Here is a 21,050-nt window from a genome sequence, read left to right as displayed (position 1 = left end):
TGATCGTTGTAGCAATTTGGTAGACTGTAATAGTATAAAAGGTATGCTTTTTAAATGAAGGAGACTGGTTCACTATTTTCAAAGAACCCATAATCTATTTTAAACTGTCATTCCTTGTTTCTGACTTGCAATTAGATGATATTTCCAAAATGTCAATTCAAGATTTTCTTTCAACCATCATCCTAATAAAATCTGACAGCAGAGATATTATTGCCAAACTTTTCCTATAATTAGCATCAAGGATTGCACAAGGGTTAATCAGGAAAGTTATTTAGAGGGTTTCAATGAATAGCCATGAAAGCTGCAGTATGCCTTTAAAAAATCTTTTAATACAGCCAAGATGGATGACAATCAGGAGACAAATGTATGAGCAAAGCTGTGTGGAGAGAATAGTTTTGTAGTGTATGATGTATGTTACGCAAATGAGCTTATTAGGACTCCTCATCTATTTTATTATTGGTGCCCAATTTAATAGAGGCATTTAAAAAACAATATTTCTGCCTGACTCCTTGGAAGAAGATACATTGATATAATTGAAAGCAAATGATTGCATGTTGTGCCATTTAATCATGTCATTTTTCAATGGCTGATTCTTGCACTTCATTGCATGCTTATAGAATATTTAACTTCAGTATAGATTAGGTCCCACTGCTGGCAACTGAGCACAGTTCCTATATTAGGTGACATTTTCTTTTAACCTCAGAATCAGTTAAAACACCCAGATTGGCCAGTGTTTTCTTTAGAAGATGACAAGTCATCATTCATTTCCAGTATGTGGCATTTGGGTTTGGGTGAGTTATTTTATTTTATTTTGAGAGATTACTTACTGCTGGTTGTACTTCTCAGGCTCTAATGGAATATCTTACTTGAACCTTTTATGAAGTACAGATAGGTAATTTTTTAAGACCTAAGCCTTAGCAGCAAGAATTATGAAAGCAACTGAGAGGCAGTGTGGTGTATTGGTTAGAGTGTCAGTCTTGGATCTCAGGAGACTTAGGTTCAAATCTACACTGTGCCATGAAGCTCACTGGATGTTTATGACAGGCTCTTATAAATCAACAGAGGGGATCCACACAGCCTCTTAAGATTTTTGGGAACTGGGCTCTTTTATTTATTTATTTGTTCGTTTGTTCTTTCAACCTCTATCCTGACCTTTCCCGGCCAAGTCAGTTGTTCCCCTCAGTTATAAAATATAGTTGGGGTAGCGGGTATAAAGGCCTTTGGCCATGAAGTAAGTTGTGTGGTGAGCAAGGGGGACATGGAGATCACTGAAGCAGGAGCTGTATAAAAGTAATAAGATTTGTGTATTTACAGGTTGCTTATAAAGAATAGTTCAGTAACACGGGTCTCCAGACAGTCACAGGAGAAGCCTGGCTGAGGCACTTAAGCTAGTTATGGATTCAGGTTGTGATTTGAATTCCCTTTAACGCTTGCAGTTACAAACTGGCTTTCATTGCCCAGCCACTAGGTTGGATCATTTAACACATAGAGGCAGGATTCCACCCACACCAGCCTGCCCTTTCCCAACAGCCAGACTAAACGGTACCAGATCTCATTACAAGGGGAAAGGCCTCACAATTAGGTACTCTGTCCCCTCCAAGAGGTAGAGTTAAACCATTCTGTCACAATATCAGGCAGAGCTACTCTTTCAACTGTCTGCTGTCTTGCCGAGACAGACCCAAACTGTCTGCTGCTGTGCTCCCCTCCAGCATGCCATCCCCCCCCCCTCTGAAAGGTGATTGGATGCTGTAGCTCAAGTGTAAAATAGCTGGTTGACAGTTTTACCTTTTAGGGGCAGCACTGCCTTCTGTCTGTCACTGTAGCCTTAGGTCAAGCACCCTCTCGCAGCCTAATCTACCTGAAAGGCTCGTTGCGATGATAAAATGGGAGAGGGTGGAGCCATGTACACCACCCTGAACTTCTTGGACGTATAATCAGGCTGTCTCATTGAGACAAATGTATCGGGTTGTACCGCAGAGACTGGGCACTCATTTAACAAGGTGGGCTTTCCAGCAGCACTTTCTACTGTTCCTAATAAATAAGTATTTACATATAACAAAAGAATAAAACTGCTAAAAATCTGCTGGCTGGGCAATGTAAAATTCGGGATCCTTCTTAAACAATTTAATATTATATATACACCTGCATACATACCTACATACATGCAGCATTCATACATACACAAGGAAATCAGTGTTAATTACAAGGGGTTGGATCCAGACTAAATTTTCCACTAACAGAAGGGGAGGTAATTTCCGCTAATTCCCCTTTCCTGCTGCAGACCTCTGATTTGCTCCATGCCATTCCTGGGGTGGTCCCCTGTCCCCAAGGGCTTCATTTCAGAGAGATTAATGGGCTGGTGTGAGAGAGTCAGGAAAGTTCTGTTCTGTTGATGGAAGTGCCTTCTGTTAGTGGAAAACTTAGTCTGGATTCAATGGAAGGCCCTCAGAAGCTATAAGGAAGGAAGGCTAACAGTGCATTCCTCAAATGCGCCTTAGGAGGCTGACGAAGGCCTCCACCGGCGCAGGCGCCCACACAGGTGCCCAGAAGGTGCATGTGAGTGGCCCCAGCCCCGGTGTGCAGGCCAGGACGCTGGTCCCCAGCTGCCACCGCAACAGTGCTCGGCCCGGATGCCACCGCAGCCTCCCACCATGACGTGAAAGCCAGCGGATTGGCAGTCTGTCCAGGATAACACCATCAGAAAGTCCTCTGCTTCTTAGAAAAGTGTAGTTTATTTCACAGTGCAAAGATATAATACAGATACTTCTTACACACTCTCCGCTCATAGCATCCCACACAGAGCTTCAGTTCCACTCCATTTATATACACCTGGTGGACGCAGCCACCAATCACAGTAGATGCCTAGTCATTCTGACATGGCTCCTGTATTGCATCAGGCTCCTGGTCATAACCAGATCAGGCCAGCTCCCTCTAGCTCTCCAGGGACTTTCCAGGCTGATTGCATCATTACTAGATCCATCTGATCTAACCTGTACCTGTCAAACTAATCTGACAGCCTCGTAATCTTGACACGCCAGCCTCCAGCACAGGCCACAGCAGCGAGCCAGGAGGTGTTCCGGTGCCCCGGGAGGCATTCCCGGGACGTTCCGGTGCCGGCTGGGGGGCGGGGCCGACATTAGTCAGCCTACCGAGCCATTGCAGCTCAGGAACGCTCCTTTTTTTTGGGTGAGATACGCCAGCTTTTTGCTGGGTATCGCCCGTGCAACCCTATGAGGTGCCAAAACCTCCTGAGGAGGCAACGCCACTAGTTTGCCTCCTAAGCCTGACTCAGGCATTCCTTTCAGGAATGCGCTGTAAGGCAGGAAAAACCCATTTCCATGAGAAACTCATAGAAGCCAGTGTGTAGCTTTCAAAAATAATTTTAATGATTGTTATTACATTTGATGTTAAAAGAATAGCAAAAATATCTCACTTTTTCTTAAGGTTCAAATGTGCTAATGTCCATAGTATGAACCAAGTTCAGCCATGCTTTCTCTGCCCAAAACTATGTTTACATGGTTAGGTTCAACATACCGTTTCAGCCTACAGGTTGGATCCAACACCAATTTTCCCTGATGAAAGAGTGGGTGATTTTCACAGATTCCCCCCTTCCTGCTGCAGACCTTACACCACTCATGCTGGGCCTAGGGATCCCCTGCTCCCCAGCAGCACTATTTGGGGTGCATTTTAGGATGCAGTGGAAGGAGGGAGGCAAGGAAGCTATATTTGTATTGTCTCAGGACATCTGTGATGTCACCAGCATTGCCTAAATTATTACATTTGAGTAAAAGCACAGTTTCCATCATTAATGTCAAAATTAGTTTAGTCTCTCATATGTATAGATTAAATCAAGTGCTTATACATGCTAGCTTGCAAGTTAGCTTTGCTCAATGTGTAAATAAATAACCAGTCTCCTGATTGCTAATCAGAATCTTAAGCCCTGGCTTGTGCACAGAGGCAAGCAAACACACTGAGACAGGAAGACACATGGAACAGACACACATCTGTGGCTGGAAACAGCAGCACAGCCAGAGGTCACAAGGAGGGACCAAGCCTCTTCTCACTTTCTCCCTCCTACTGTACAGAGTAGTCCATGCGCAAGGAAAAAAAGACAGGGTATCTGGAAGATGGGCCCAGGATCAGTGTCAGCAGTAGTTTTGAAGTTCTGAGCAGATTGCCAACCATACTGGCTGCTGATGGTGGTGATCCTGTAGAGAGTTCTGTCTGAGATTCAGGGCAGGTGTATCATTTATGGTATAGTGGGGCTGTTGGAAATGCTCTCACCATATTTAATTCAGAAGGGCATCTTCCTGACTGTTGCTGAACTCTGAAGAAACTAGCATTAAAAGCTGGCTTTGGACAGCATTCATTGACTGGATTCAATTATAAACCTCCTCACAGTACTCAGAGAAGTTTTGCATATGGACTGACAGCCTCCATGAAGCTGTAGCATCACTTAGAGTTCCTGGTTAAATGTGGTCTCGTGTGGGACAGGAACATTATAAAGTGTGTGTGTGTGTGTGTGTGTGTGTGTGTGTGTGTGTGTGTGTGTACATGGCCATGTTCATCTGGGAACTTGAAGACACATACTTCATTGGCTAGACCAGTGTTTAATTCATTGGTATGTACATGTATTATGTAGGGAAATAGTAATGAAACCCAGAAAAGCAAATAAGAGTAAGTTCAGGGAACTTGTGAAAATGCAGCCCGACTATAAAAGGAATAATAAAAGCCTGGGTTTATTTTGCCATAAATAGCGCTTTTGAAATTCATCATTCAGCGTTTAAAGTTCAGAATTATGAAAAGCACAGAGTTCCCTCATTACAGGAATAATGGGATTTTGACTATTGCAGGAGTTAGGCAATTGAAACAGTTATAGAATGCATTTTATCAATAAGAGGAACATCTGCAAGAAATGTCCACCTGCTGATATACGGCGCAGTGTACTTTTCAATGAAATGCACTTCATCATGTTAAGACATCTTCTAATGAAGCCTTATAGGGATTAACATTTTGAACACAAATACTTTTAGGCATTAAAATACCCATTCTCAATGAGATTGCATTGTCTTGTTTACACTTGTTCATTAATAAGCAATCTGTTAAATGTTAGAGCAGACCAATTGTGTAAGTGGAAGCTGATTAGTGAATAATTCAGCTATGTTTATGGATATAATCATAATTTCTGTTGAAGACTTTCAATTTAAGAATCACTTTCCCATTAATCGTAGACATAAAAGTAATAAAGATACTAGAAATAAAGATACTAGATACATAGAAATATATATACTCTCGTACCATTATTAGGTGCATTTACCACATATATTTAAAAAGTTTGATCAGGAAAAAAATACTGTTCTTATGTACAAAACTTCTTAATTTAATTTCCTTGTTATTTTTAACTTGCAGGATTTCAGTATTTTAGAATTGGTTTTTGGAACATCCCTTTGTAAATACCATCAGCAACATAGATGTTGTTTTTTCGGGTACCAGAATCCATAAACACTCTGATATTTGTCATGAGGCCATTCATATTAACTGTAACTCTTCCCTCCCCCACAATTCTCCCTAAAAAGAAACCTAAAATGCTGGGGTGATAACTTAGATTTTTCTCATGGGGTTATGTACTTTCATCTGTAGCATCCTGCAGAGAGAAACAGATGTTATCAAGTTACAATTTAAATTGCCTGGTAAGCTCTTGAATGTGAACAAGTCTTCCATGCTATGATATGGTAGAAGCAGTATACTACATCCACGGCAACTCAGTAAAGGAAACACAGTGAGGGGCAGGGCAGAAGGATTCATCTTCCAAGACACTTGTGGCATATTCCCCCTTGATGTTTCTGTGCTAAAAATACTTAACACGCCTTAATGTTGGCTGCAGATGTGCAAAGATCAGCACAGGAACAAAGGGATGTAGGATAGACAAATAAAAAGACCCACCGCAGAAGGGCACGGGCTCTTTCCCACATTCCCCTACCCACTGCAGTCTTTTGCGATTCTTAAAAAGCTGATTTTGGGAGCCAGGGAAGCCTTTTGAGCAAAATGACACAGGGAATACTAGTATTTAGAAGGGGGAATCAGTCAATCTTTTTCTTATGGCCATGAAGCTTGTGCAAGCATATGGACATGATGCCACCATAGGCAGTGCAGCAACTACATGCTATGTTTACCCTAGAGAAGTGTTCTTGCTATCAATCACATTACTTCCATAATGTATAATGTGGAGCTTGATTAACAGTGCATTCCTGACCTTCAAGGGCAAAGCCCTTAGGAGGCCAGAAGGGGCCGTGCTGGCATTCGGGCCCCCTGCACCGGCGCCCAGGCTACTTATGCTGGCGTTAGTGGCCCCAGTGCCAACATGGAGGCATGGATGCTGGTGCCGCCACGGCAGCGCCACCCCAGAATGCCAGTGGGGCCTTCTGCTGGCATCCCACCGGGTTAAAGGCCCACGCAGGTGATCCGGGGTGTGTGTGTGTTCTGGCATCCCGGGAGGCATTCCTGGGGCATTCTGGGGGGAGGAGATGCCATTAGGCAGCCTCCTGTCCCCTTTCAGTCCTGGATGCCAGTGCCGAGATTGGTGGTGCTGCACCTGCTTTTTTGCAGGCGCAGCCTTGCTATTCTCTATGGGGCTTTTTGCCCCATTTTACATGAAAAAAGCCGGTTAAAGGCTTTTTTCATACTTTCGGCATGCAGGGAACTTCTTAGGGGGTGCCGCAGTGGTGCCTCCTCCCCGCTGTCCCTGCATGCCAAAACCTCAGGAATGGGCTGTCAGTGAGGTCCGAAAAACATACCCTGGACTTTGGACCATATTGTTTTTTAACTCTGTATGGAATCAAATGGAAACTATGCATACGGGTTTTGTTCATCTTAAAAGACACTGTCAAGTTATTTACTCAGTAAATATTGAACTAGTACAGTAAATGTTGATGGGAATCCATTATTTAGACAGATGCTTCCTTGCAATAATGGAGAAATAACAAGTCATACCAGTCTTAATTGAGGAAATGTATATGGCATTCATTGGACTCCACAACTGCCCACTGAATTTTTATATTATAGTGGAATATATAGAGCACTGACATTGGCCCTTCTTCTGTCCACAGTCCCTCTGCTGTGAAATTAAGCAGAGACGCCGGGGCGTAGGCTCGGTGTTGCGTTTGTGCCAGCACCTCCTGGATGACCAAGAGACCTGTAATCTGAATGCGGATCACCAGTCTATGCAGCTGATAATCGTAAATCTTGAAAGAAGGTGGGAAGCCATTGTCATGCAAGCTGTCCAATGGCAATCTAGGCTGCAGAAGAAGTTGTCAAAAGATTCAGTAAGTGACATCTGCCTCACATTCTGTTCCTCTCCCACCCACCCATATGGGGCACTCCCCCACTCCCAGTTTACAAAATTCTTTCAACTTACTTTTGATGTCTTCACTGAAGGTGCTGTTGCAGCCAAATAATTAGGTTCCTGAACTTGTCTCTCAAAACTTATAATGGTCCTGTCAATGGAATGAACTGATTAATGGGCTGTGCACAAACTCTGAGTTCTATGTTTTTTAACTGCTTAGATTCTAATCCCTTTTAGGACCTGAATGTAAAATTGAAATCAGTGGCCGATAGGGACAGCCAGCCCTTCTAAGGATTAGACTAAAATAGTTCTCACAGGTCATAGCATGATACAGTACGATCACTTCTCTGAACCTCTGTAATGCAGATCTGAACTTTCCATTTCTCCACTAGTACTATTTATTTAAATACTTATGCTTCTCTCCCCACCTACCTCAGTTTTCAATGTGACTCGTAGAAACAAAGAGCAGGGAATAAATTATGTGTTGATAACGGTGTGTTAAATTATAGAATGATAAACCTTTGAAGGTTTTACTTGTAAATCCATGTAATACCTTTTTTTAGGACTAACCCAACGACACACAACAGTGTGCATGCTTTTGAGCTCACCAAAACTCTTTATCAGGCCAGGTGTTATAAAAATAATTAAAAATTATGAGGGGAGGGGGAAAACAGATATTTCTGGTCCTGACCATGTCTTAAGAGCATGACTTGAAAAATGTGCTTTATTCATTCCCTCAAAAAAAGTTTGTAACATCTGGCCTGATAATGAATTCTGGTAAGCTCAAAAGGTTGCACACTGTTATATGTCATTGGGTTGGCCCTAATAAAAGGTATTACACAGACTGTGTTCTTGGCCGTTTGGATTTTACTTTTGGACCAACACAACTCTAAACAACTTCTTTCTGCGTGTAATCTTATTCAACATCCAGTGAAAGGGACAACAACGTGGCTCTGTGGTAAAGCATGAGCTTTGAATACAGATGCTTTGCCAGTTGAAGAAGGTCAAGTAGTAAATTTGGGGAGAGACATTTCTCACCTGAAACCCTAGAGCTTCAGCTGGTAGACAATATGGAGTAGTGGACAGTACTGAGCTGGGTGGACCAACAGTCTAACCTACAGTGCAATCCTAAAGAAACCTGTCCTGGATGCCAATGTAACTTCTTCCACCCACCCACCCCCAAAAAACTTGAAATTCTATTCCTTGGATGCAATTAACAGTTGTAAAAACAACACGCTTGCAACCAGGAGGACAAATAGAGTTTCTGCTTTTATTTCAGCAGCTGCAAACAACCTGTACTGCTCTGGGTAGGTTTGGTCACCAGTTTAATTTCACCTTATAGCACTTACGGTTACTGTTCTCATGTGCCTGGAGTAGAGGCAAGAGGCAACTGTGAAAACAGTGCTGCAGGCTGCTGAACACAAGTGTAACCTGCCACTGCAACTGGAGCCCCACTCTCACCTTTTCCATGGGAGTTGCTTCTGCTGCTGCGTGTAACTGCAGCTCCTCTAAATAAGCCACTATGTTCTAATTAAAGGCTAATGCTGCTCTTGCAGCAGGAGCGAAGTAGTCTTGTGGCTCTATTTGGATAGGAATCGATTGGGAGGTGAGGTAGGGGGAGTATTACAAGCGCTGTGTATTTTCTTGATGTCAGGATGCCAGAGAACTTCACAAGCTCCACGCTGCTTTGTTCCCTCTTTGCCTGGGGTAACTGAGACTTGTTTGCTGGACTGAATTACCTTTTACCTGGCAGGGAAGACAACTTTTCTTCTCCTGAGAAATGGCAACTCAGAGTATAGTTATTTCACTTTAATTGTAGGCATTACTTTTGTTTTGAGGAGGCCCCTTGCTACAAGCATATACATAATATGAAAATACAGGTATCCATACTACATCTATGGGTTTCTCTGGTGATAAAATAGAATCAAAGCAATGTATTTGGAAGCGAATTTAGTTTGTCTCTCTCCTCCAGTTCCAAGCTGGCATATACAACATTTCCTTTCATTCAGTTCCTGTGTAGTCATTTCTTGGGCTGATCCCAAGACTGCTTTCTCTGCTTTGCCTATCTCTCTGCACTTGATGGTGTGCCAGTCTTGGCACATGAATAGTATCCCCTGGAAACAAGTTTTTTTTTTAATTTGAGGTTGTCCACAGTATACTGTAATATATGAAAACAAATGGGATGTGTTTACATCGCTGATGGCATCTGACTTGGTATTGGCAAGAGTCACTGACAGTGAAAACACTGCCCTGGCTTATTAGATGTGTTACGGAAGTACAGGACTTGCTTCCATCTTCCTTCTGTTCTTTTAATTCATATACCAAAATTTTCTTTGGGCCATTTTTGTCTCCATGGACCTTAAGGCACACTATTATTATTATTGCTTACTTTCCTCCCCTGTTAACATAGAGCTTAAAGATTTTTTTTTCATTTAGTAGCTTTTAAAAAGATCTTTTTAAATTATTTGCTGTTTCCTACCTTCAGTCACTTACTATTTCTTAGAACTAACAATTCCATTATTTCAAAAAAGGGATAGCTGAATATTCTGCAAACCTGAATATTTAGTGAAAGATTCCTTTAAGGATGCAGAAGCAAAAATAAGCTCCATGTTAATTCAACATGACTTCTCCAACACCAGATAAGTGGGTTGGACAAAACAAAGTCTTGGTAGATTGTTTTTTATTTGGTCAACATATCTCAAAAAGGCAGAGGATTTCTCTATTTCTTAAAATTCTGGAACAATCCTCAAAACTCTTTCAGCACTCAGTCATGCGTTTTGTAAAGTCTATTTGCATAAAGTTTTATTTCATTTAATTAATTCATTTAATGAAGTGAAAAGGATTTTTGAATTATTGAGATTGACAGCCTGTGAAACTTATATGCAGTATGTATTCAGCTCTGCAAAAAATCTCCGCAACTCCTTCTATTCTAGTCTGCATCAGTCATTCCCAAATGGTGATTTGCAGAAAAATTTGCTTCAGAACTTGCTAGTCAACTTCTGTTTGCCTTAACTGCTTGTCCCTATCAATCCCCATCTTTCCACATTCAAATCATCCCCAAACATCCTGCTGGCTAATATGACACCATCTCTAAACTGTGGGTGGAAACCCATACAATAAATTGTAAGTTTTCCTATCTGATCCTTTATTCTTTTAGTTGGATTTTTGTGTGTTCATGTGCTAGTTTGTACATGTTGCTTCAAACTTGGCATTTTGCATTCTTCTACGTATAACTATACAAGAACTATAGAACTATGTATAACTGCCACTCTTGAGAGGAACATGCCTAATAAACACAGTTGGTCTTCAGATTTATTACGGTACTTGTATATTTTGCACTTGACTAGAAAATCTGAAGTTGATGAGTGGCCTTTGTCTCCATGTCTTTCTTCATCTCTGTCACATATTCACTTTAGTCCCTTGGCTCCCAGAGAACTGACCAAAATACTCAAGAAAATATAAGATTGGAAGTTATTACCAAGGGCCTGCTTTGATACTTCATCCAGACTATTTATGCCCTAATCAGAAAAGCAACAGACCTAAGACAACATGCATCCATTTGTGGTCCCAATGTAGCCAATCCAGCAGTCATGCACCATTTACAAAACACATGCATGTACAGATACAGCTTTAGGGCACTAATAGGGTTGCCAATCTCCAGGTGCTAGCTGGAGATCTCCTGCTATTACAACTGATCTCCAGCCAATAGAGATCAGTTCACCTGGAGAAAATGGCCACTTTGGCAATTGGACTCTATGACATTGAAGTCCCTCCCCAAACCCCGCCTTCCTCAGGCTTCACCCCAGAAACCTCCTGCTAGTGGCGAAGAGGGACCTAGCAACCCTAGGCACTAAGCAAACTCTGAGGTTCTGGGAGAAAGGTGAGAACTAACCAGGCCCAAATGTGTATTGATGTGTTCCTCACCTTCTTGGAGTTCCTGAACTCATGAAGTAGAAGCTGCTCGTGTAAGCAGGGATTCACGCTAAATACTTCTACCTGAAGAAGCTTTTTATTGGCTTTTCAATCCATTATCTATTATTTATCTGACCTTGCCTTGAAATGTGATCTGTGTAAAAAGCCACCATTCCTTTCTTTCTAACCCAGCTCAGCAGCTGTTAAATGCATTGAAGCAATACCTTCAGGAGTTAGGAATGCTTTGGCTGGAATCTGGATCTCTGCAATATTCCTGACATAGTTTATTCATATGGTTTGAAATGTACTCCCTTCCCATCAGGCTAATTTTTGTCCGCTGTTGAGCCCTTCTGTACGTACAGTGTACCATGTGTCCTGTGCAATTCCCATGTGCTGAGGCTTTGAAAGCATGCTGTACATCCAGCCACATAATTGAAAATAATAAGGCCACAATAAATGGGATGGCCTTAGGGTATAACACCCAAGGGATTCAATTGGTGTCGCTCTGCATCAATGTCCATGCATCATGGTAATTGAGGTAACATAACCAATTACCACATTTTAATTAGAGTTGTAAGAACTTGGAAAATTCTGCACTGGTGAGACAGCTCACTTAAAGAAAAAATCAAGCATTCTCTTTTCCAGAAGCCTTTTTCTTGGATGCTTATTCTTGGAAGTCAAAGGGGTTGCTGAAAGTACTATTTCAGAAAAGGTTGGGAAAAAATCCCAGATTCTTTATAATGAATGAAAAGCAAACCTGAAAAAAATGGGTGAAAATGCTGCGCTGCTGCTAAGCCAATATCCTCATCCACTTCTTCTTTTGTGCTTTGCTGTCACTTAAGGGAAAAGAAAACAGTCCCTTGTAAAGTTTGAGTTGGATCTAAATTAAACCTCCTTGTTCTTAGCCTTTCTTATTGGTAAACAATTTTTTTTTGGGGGGGGGGAACACTGGTGCAGTGATGCCCCTTATAGTTTGAAAAATCATTTATGAAAGAGACAAATATTATCACTTTGTCATTTGGCTACACAGAGCAATGATGTACTAAGAGAGGTAGGCATCTGAAATGGCCTAATTGCAATCACAATGATTATTCTGAAAGGTGATGGCTAATAGGGGAAAAAGAAGTGTGAGAGTTCAAAACTGCTGTATAAAGACCCCTTTCTGTAAACTGGTGTGAAAATCAGAAAAAGGAATTCTGAATCCTGCAGAAATTATTCACACCTGGTATGTTCCACTAATGCCAGAGACTACCTAAGCCTTACATGGGTTTCTTCATTTGCATACTATAAGCACTTGCCTTCATTGAGTAGTTTTCTGAAGCACTGTGGCATGGATGCTCTCATTTGAGGGTTGTTTGTGAGAATTTCATCCTGATCTAAAGAACAGGGCTGCATTCAGATGGGAGTACAAAACATGGCAGCAGCAGCAAGCAGGGCAGGAATGGTGTAACCCCCCCCATACACACACCCCTATTTCCATGTCATTCACTGCTGTTGCCTCCCCTTTTTTCCTCCCCAACACTGGATGCAGAAGACTTTCAATACCTATCACCCTTTTTAATTGATCCACAAACATAAAAACGTGTGCTGTTTGTGAATCTCTCTTGCTGGTTCAGGATGATGGTCTACAAAACATCCAAACTCCATTTACCTTCTTGAGGACTTTTTGTTTCATTTTTTCTAACTAGATCTTATATTAATTAGATATATCCTGACAGGCAGCAGTAAAAGAGGAAGACCCAAAAAGAGATGGATTGACTCTATTAATTCATAGGGTTGCCATGAGTTGGAAGCGACTTGATGGCACTTAACACACACACATCCTGACATGGCAATTATTTGTTTTACTTTAGAAAGAAGATTTTAATTTTTAGTCCTGAAAGTGGGGATGGGTGGAAGTTTGCCTACCTGGTTTTTTTAAGTGCTCCCCATCGGTAACCATGCGTGTGCCAATGGCAGTCTTCATAAGATCTCTGGAAGATTACTAAAATTAGCTAACATGTTTAAAATGTTCAGGATGGGTAGCAATCTTATAGAGCTAAAAACATAATGGTATAATAATTTACAATCATGATTTTATGGACATTAAACATCTTTGTACTTAATAAATAGTGTTTATTTATAAGAACATTTCCCCCACTTTTAAAATTGAAAATACTCAATAAATGCTGAAAATAAATAAAATCCATGCAGAGTTACTCAGAGCCAGCATGGTGTAGTGATTAGAGTGCTGAACTAGGATCTGGGAGACCCAAGTTCGAATCCGTTAACTGCCATGGAAGCTTGCTGGGTGACCTGGCTGGGTCATTCATTCTCAGCCTAACCTACCTCACAGTATTGTTGTGAGGATAAAATAGAGGAGAATGATGTAAACCCCTTTGTGTCCCCATTGGGGAGAAAGCTGGGATATAAATGAACTATTTGTTCAATCTATATATCTATTTCTGAAATGTGCCCCCTGTCTGTGGATATCTAAATCTGCAGATTGGGGGCGCACTTAACTCTAAACAGATACTTCTTCAAACTTGGGAGACTCCCAAGGTTTGCAGAAAAATCTGAAAAGCTTAAAAAATACATTTGGTTGGTTAAAATTCCCTCAAACTAAAAGCATTGTCTGTGCATGTGCAGACAATCTGCCCCTCCTGCTCCAAGTATCGGCAGCGGCAGCAACATAGTGTATATGGGGGGGGAGCATCAGTGAGCCCAGCAGCGGAGTCTGGGGCACATGCCAGGCACGGCATGAGTTCCCAGCAGTCGGGGGGGGGGGATTTCAGTGGCCCGGCAGCAGAGGCCTGGAGCTGCACTGGGTCTGGAGGCACTGGTGGGGGTTGCCAGGAGTCATGGTGGCCCAGCATCGGTGAGGGTGGGAAGCTGAAAGGGGAAGCTGGGAGTAGAGGCTGTATGCCAAAGGAGAGGGAAAGGGAGGAAAAGGGGGTTTGAGGCATGGCTGTACTCCCATTGAGCAGGGACAAAATAGGAACTGCTGCCCCCCTCCCCGCGCTGAGCTGCAGAAGCAGGAGCACTGGAAGCCAGCAAGTGGGTGACTGGGGGGTGGGGAGAAAAAGAGAAGGTAATGACTGTGTGTGAGAGAAAATGAGAAAAACTGATGAATGAGTGTGTGAGAGAGACTGGAGGGACTCAGAAAGAAAGAGAAGTTGAGGACAGTTTGTGTGTGTGCGCGCACACGCATGATAAGGAGAGGAATGGAGTGACAGCAGGGGTTAGGTGGACAGATAACAAGAGAAATATAGGCACTGTGGGAGGGAAAACCAGAGAGACAAAAAGTGAGAAAAGGTGTGGAGGGAGTGGGAAGGAAGCAAGAGCAGAGGGAACATGATGACCACTCTCACAATTTCCACTTGTCCCGTGCTAATTATGCAAATTGGTTCTGTTCAAGACAGTTGGGTCATTGAATTGTTGAAGCAAGAAAGAATTCTATGCAAGTACCTCTGAAATGAATAGGCTTCAAAAGCATAACACTGGTTCATTTCCTGATGTGACTTCAGTTCTTTTCTTTTTCTTCTTGCTTCTCTTCACTTAACTAAACATGTAAGAGAAGTCTCTCCAGGAGGTAGGGAGCCAATTCTTCCCTCCACAAGACACTACTTTCTCCCTTAAAGCATGTGTCTTCATTGCCTCAGGCAATGACTTTGCCCCATGCACGGAATCCTAAGATTTCATTCAATTGCTGTACATAACATATGGCAAAGTACATGACATTTATTATTCAGTCATTACCTTATGTATAAATATAACCACAATTATTTTTCATTTGGTAAAATCCATGGTGTTCTCCACCTCTTTTAGTTTTATGTAGCATTTATGTTGTGTTTCTTAGAAACGATACAAAATAAATCTCTTAATATGCAACATATATATTATATAGGAACTGTTTTAATTAGGTTCTGGCCATCTTTGTAAAATGGTGTGGTCTGAATTATATGGATTGATTTGTGGCAGATTGATAGGTGGAAGCTCTTATTCTGTGCTAAGCATTTAGATTATATGAATTTTTTGGCCATAATGTTTAGAGATGAGTTCTAAGCGAATTACTGTTTTGCTAGAAAGTTCAAGAAGGTAGTGATGTGAAATTCAGAAAATGGATCTGTTGTTTTCATAGAACTGTCACTAGTCCAAGGTCACTCAACAGGCTTCATGTGTAGGAGTGGGGAAACCAACCCGGTTCACCAGATTAGAGTCCACCAGATTAGAGGGATAGTTATTCTTTCTGACCCAAATGTACCTCAAAAAGTTATTATGAGTATAAAATGACTCTGTTCTTAATTATTTGAAGGAGGATATGATAGAAAAAAATGTAACATTTTTGGACTATGAAGTGGCACGAGCTATTACTACTTTGAGTGAACATGAAGACAAAATTGATTCAAATTAAAATATTTTATATAAAAAAACCCAAGCAAATAATTCTTAAATTACTACATAATGCTGGCACTGATTGGTCTTCAAGTGAGCCTTCAGTTCATTCATTCAGAGCTCCTAGTTTTGCAGTCGGCCTTACTCCTGTAAGAGTTCAACTTAAAGCAGTACTGCAGAAACTGTGTAACATCTCACAAGTCATGTATTTCACTTTGTATGGTCTGCATTATCCACATTTACTGTGAATTTTGCTATGAAGATAGCAGTCCTCCCACATACTTGCTTTAGAATTGCATTGATCTCAAAGTGATAACCTCAGGGCAGAAATCTTGATTAATCTTTGCCTAGTAGAATACTCACAGTAGTTTTTCAGCATAAATCCCCCCAAATGGGTACTTTGATATGAAGATTCTGAAAACAATTATCAGTATGAACCTGTGTTTCCTGGATTGTGGCTTTTGGCACCTAATGCTGAAGGACACCTAGCTAAGTCTGTATTAAGTAAACACATGGACAAGTATACAGAAATGTGCTAAAGTATTTTGGCTTTCTCTTACCACCTTGGAATATTTGTTTTGCTCACATTTCAACACATGAAAAGTTGCCCGGGGGTGGGGGGAGGAAGAAACCATTATAGAATATATCCAAAGAGAATATATCCAAATAGAATATATATGCTGTTAAATGTGGTTGGCTGGCTGGCTGGCTGGCTGGCTGGCTGGCTGGCTGGCTGGCTGGCTGGATGGATGGATGGATGGATGGATGGATGGACGGGCAGGCAGGCAGGCAGGCAAGGGTTGCCAGGTCCCTCTTAGCCACTGGGAGATTTTGGGGGTGGAGCCTGAGGAGGGCATGGTTTGGGGAGGGGAGGGACTTCAATGCCATAGAATCCAGTTGTCAAAGCGGCCCTTTTCTCCCGGTGAACTGATCTCTATCGGCTGGAGATCAGTTGTCATTGCAAGAGATCTCCAGCTAGTACCTGGAGGTTGACAACCCTAAGGCAGGCAGGCAGGCCGACTTAAACATCCATATATCCTCAGTATGTATTCATGTTCCATTTTCTCATATATTTTAATGTATTTCTAAGTACATGTGTGTGTGTGTGTGTGTGTGTGTGTTTCACAACAAAATGTCACTCATCAGAATGGTAAATTGATGGATATGTAGAATTTTCATTTTCTTTATCTATATGGCATTTGTGTCATCGCAGGAACTCTAATCCATATTCAGGTCTCCGTGTTTGGTGTGCAGTAATATGTAAATTACCTAGCCAGCTGCATTAAGCAGTGTTTGTTTATTCTATTTTTTTGGCACTGCATGCACCTGAATCTTTGCCAAAAAAAAATTGTGGCTGCTTCAGGGAACACCGTTCTGGAGAAGGAAGTTTTGAAAGAAAACGCACATCATAAATGAAACTGCGCTATGTGAAAACAACAAAATCAAACCAAAGTTTCTGTTCCTGGAAATATTGGTTTTTACAATGTAAAAATGATGTGTTTGTGATAGTATAATGAGGACACTGAATCTCTTTAGAAGGCTGTGTTTGCACTGGCTCGGTAAACAAAGATGTGCACCGAGAGCCTGCTATGCTTGGCAGTTAGCTATTGGCTTCGATGAGTAAAAGATGAACATGGGAAGTTTAAGAGAAATAATTTCCAACATGGCATATTCATTTCTTTTAATGCGTGGCATTTGAATGCATTCAAATCTGGACAGCTGTGGTGTTTAAGTGTTAAAAAATGGCATTAATGATGCATCAAGCTCTCTGCCTAGGCTGGCAGTCCTCTTTTCAGTCTTCCAGTCTGACACTTCCTCTTTTATCCAGCCAGCTAATTTCCCCTCTTTTGTGAGGAGTAACTGTTTTCACACTACTGCTTACCCAGCAAGCCTCCTCATTGTTTCATGCTTAATTATCTTCTTAAGCTTCACCTTCTCAAGTGAAGAGGAAAAAAAAATACTTGGGCCTCCCCATGGCTCTAATGAAAGCTCAGTTTTATAGATGCGCTGTGTGAATAAATGCAGCGTCTGATCAAGCCACATAATAAATGAGTTCCTAAAGTTTATGGAGTCAGAGCTTCGGCAGTTGGTTTACTCAGCAAGGTAGAAAGATGCTGAATTTTTGTCTTTATGAAATAATTTTGGAAAATAGGAGCGAACTTTAATACATCTTGGAACTTTAAACCAGGTAACAATTCTCACATTGCTACAAATTGTACAAAACCACATCATATTTAACATACTGCCCTGCATCCCATGCTCTTAGAAAATTGCATATTGATACCCTCCATATAAATATCTTGTTTCAAGTTAGCAATAGATTCTAGTGCATGACTGATCTATCAATATAGTGTAATAAACATTCTCAATAAAAACCATAAATTCCATAGTTTCTGAAACTATTTCTATAGTGAAGGTCATTTGAACACACATGGTAGCATGTCCTCAAACACTGGTGCTCAGTTATCACAGGTGTTTATTTTGTCAGTGCATCCATTCACAGTGCCACACTTACAATGCATTCCTGAGCGGAATGCCTGCTCTGGGCTTAGGAAGCAACGCGGCTGCGGTTCCTCCTCCCGGCGCAAAAAAATCCATGCAAGCTTCATAGGTTGCATGGGAGATATGCCATCTAAAAGGTGGCATATCTCGGGAAAAATAAAAAGGGGTATTCCCGGCCCAAAAGGGCTTTGGAGGCTGCCTAAAGGCGGCCCCACCCCCAGCCCAGCACCGGAACGCCCCGGGAACACCTCCCAGGACACCGTTACACCCCGGGAATGCCTCCCAGAATGCTGGCACGGCCTTTGCCAGCATTCGGATGCCGCCAGAAGGCCCCATCAGCATCCCGGGGTGATGCGTGCGGGCTACTAACGCCTGCGTAAGTTGCACTGACTCCAGCGTGGGGGGGGGGGCTGGACGCTGGCACGGGCCCTGTCCAGCTGTCTTGGTGCAGGCAAGGAGCAAGGGCTGGAAGCTGGAAGCGTAGTCTGGGAAACAGTCCAAGGTCATTCACAGTTCAGGCAAAGTCCAAGATCTCAATACCGGCAAGGGAAGTCCGAGGCATTAGTCAAAGTCAGTCCAAGAAGTCAGGATACCAGGAATCCAAAGTATAGCAAGGAAACAAGGCCAGTACACAAGGAGGTTGGTGACAAGTTGCTTGCACAACAGCCAAGCCTAAATGATGGCTTAAATCCCTTCTCCTGCTGCTGTAGCAGAGCCAGCTGATGCTGATTAGGCTGAGTTCACAGGTGGTGCTTCAGCCCTGCTCTTCCTCATCACTGCTACTGAGTAGGTTCCTCTGTAAAGCCTTCAGTCTAGCACTCTGCCGTCTCTGCTGCACTGCCAGATGGACCTGTTTTCTTCTGTGCTCCAGTAGCCTTGGTGAGGCCTCTGGAGACACTGCATGTTGCAAGGTGTCAGGTCCAACTGGAGCCCTTGAGCTGGCAGGCTGCAGGCATGGTGAGTCATCTCCTGACTTTGGCTGATCCTCTCTTCTGGCAGCTGCGGTTGTTCCTGTGGGACTTCTGCCCGAGGATGTCCCTCTGTTCTGGCTTCTATTTCCCCTTCGTCAGAGGAGGTCTCTGCAGGCTAACGGGTTTTTAAGCAGAGGTTAGATGGCCATCTGTCAGCAATGCTGATTCTATGACCTTAGGCAGATTATGAGAGGGAGGGCATGTTGGCCATCTTCTGGCCATGGAGTAGGGGTCACTGGGGGTGTGGGGGGGAGATAGTTGTGAATTTCCTGCATTGTGCAGGTGGTTGGATTAGATGACCCTGGTGGTCCCTTCCAACTTTATGATTCTATGATCTTCTATGATCTATGATGAACAAGATTTTCAGGCTATAAGCTTTCAAGAGTTATCTGACAAAGGGAGCTTTGACTCTCAAAAGTTTATATCCTGAAAATCTTGTTGGTCTCTACTACAGACCGACATGGTTACCCTCTGAAACTATCCTCATGAAAGGCTCCAAAATATTTAAATACATGCATAGCTTACAAATAATATCCCAGGTACCTGGAAAAAATGAGGAACTCTACAATATGGCTCCGTTTTAAGAAAAGGACAACTGTGACAGTGGCCTCCTGGTTCCAATTGAGCCAATTTATGCTACCCTTTTTATGTTCCCCAACACAGCTCAGCAAATCTGTGCATGTGAGCAACCTTCTGGATGGTGGATCAGGATATATACACAGATAAATTGGGTGTGTTTCCAAATGTGCATCAGTATGCACAACTGGAAGAATTTTCTGTTCATACTGCATTGCTTTCACTAGGAAGACCATTGAAATGTACTTATGAATTATCCTTCCTGTTTTGACGGAATATTTAGATTCCTTTTTTAAAAGCTGACATGGATCGGGTGTTGATTTTACCATTCAGCCAAGATAGTTCTAGTAGCAGCTATCTAGATTTCTGAGATGAAATCAGACAAGAATTTTGAAATTCCAATCTGGAATTATGAACAGAGTCTGAAATACTTTGCTCCTTTCTAACCCTACAAAACTTTTATCAAGTTTTTTCAACAGCCACTCTGTTGTAGTATTTATTGTTTAGATTCCCCTGTAATTTTTCTGCAGGTGGAAGAATTTCTGCTCACAGAGCACAACTTTCTTGCTTCCTCCCTTCTTGTGGCAGCTCCTGAAATCTTGTTCCTTAATTTAAGGGCATAAAACTTTGTAGTTATTTTTCTAGGAATACAAAATATTTGTTAAGACCAGAGGTCAATAACAAACCATGCAGATTCTGTATAAAATGAAAACTACTTTTTTTCCTGCTTTTGGTGAATAATCTTTGCTAGCCTTTTTCCCCAGAAGAAGCAAAAAGATGCACATTTTGTACCAAAGCTATTCTGAGACCAAAATGACATTCAAGTCTGTTCACACAAAAAAACACACACACACACACCTGTCATGTAACCCCTTGACAGATGAAAAGCAAACCATAGTGCAGCCAAAGCAACTTCCAATAAGATGTGCTGTGTTGCCAGATGTTATCAGCCCAAATAAATCCCTTCTACCTATACAATTTGACATGTAAGCCAGTGATTGTCACTTAAATTGGTTTAAAATGTGATAGAACAGGAAGTAACCACTGTTTTCTGTGGTATTTGTTTTTGGAATCTGGGTGTTAACAGTGCTTACAGTGTAGTACTTGGAGAAATAGACTCAATTTGTACAAAATTGTAAAAAAGAATAAAAAATTCAATTGTCTGCCCTTCCAATATAGCAAACAGTTTAAACAGTTGAAATGTTTGGGAATGTTATTTTCCTCTTGGAGATTTGCAAGAGGCTTTTAATGTTGGTAAAGTCAATCACTGACATGAGCTAAGATCAGAAGGCCATTTCAAAAATGAATAAATAAATTCAATTATTCTTCCATTGAATTCAGAATGCCAGATCCTTGTGCCTGGAGCCTTCTGA

General features: G+C 41.9%; 1 protein-coding gene across 2 annotated transcripts in view; it reads left to right on the top strand.

Moving 5' to 3' along the window:
• AKAP6 (A-kinase anchoring protein 6) overlaps positions 1-21,050 on the top strand; it is a 296,164-nt gene that overhangs the window by 259,432 nt on the left and 15,682 nt on the right. For both annotated transcript variants that reach the window (XM_056850738.1, XM_056850737.1), the window contains exon 12: positions 7,107-7,322. In XM_056850738.1, the coding sequence (XP_056706716.1) occupies positions 7,107-7,322 (216 nt within the window). The remainder of the gene's footprint in view (positions 1-7,106; positions 7,323-21,050) is intronic.

The sequence above is a fragment of the Euleptes europaea genome, chromosome 6 (genome assembly GCF_029931775.1).
Source record: "Euleptes europaea isolate rEulEur1 chromosome 6, rEulEur1.hap1, whole genome shotgun sequence".
NCBI lineage: Eukaryota > Metazoa > Chordata > Lepidosauria > Squamata > Sphaerodactylidae > Euleptes > Euleptes europaea.
Note: the sequence above shows the minus strand (reverse complement) of the source record. Positions and strands in the feature narration are given on the sequence as shown.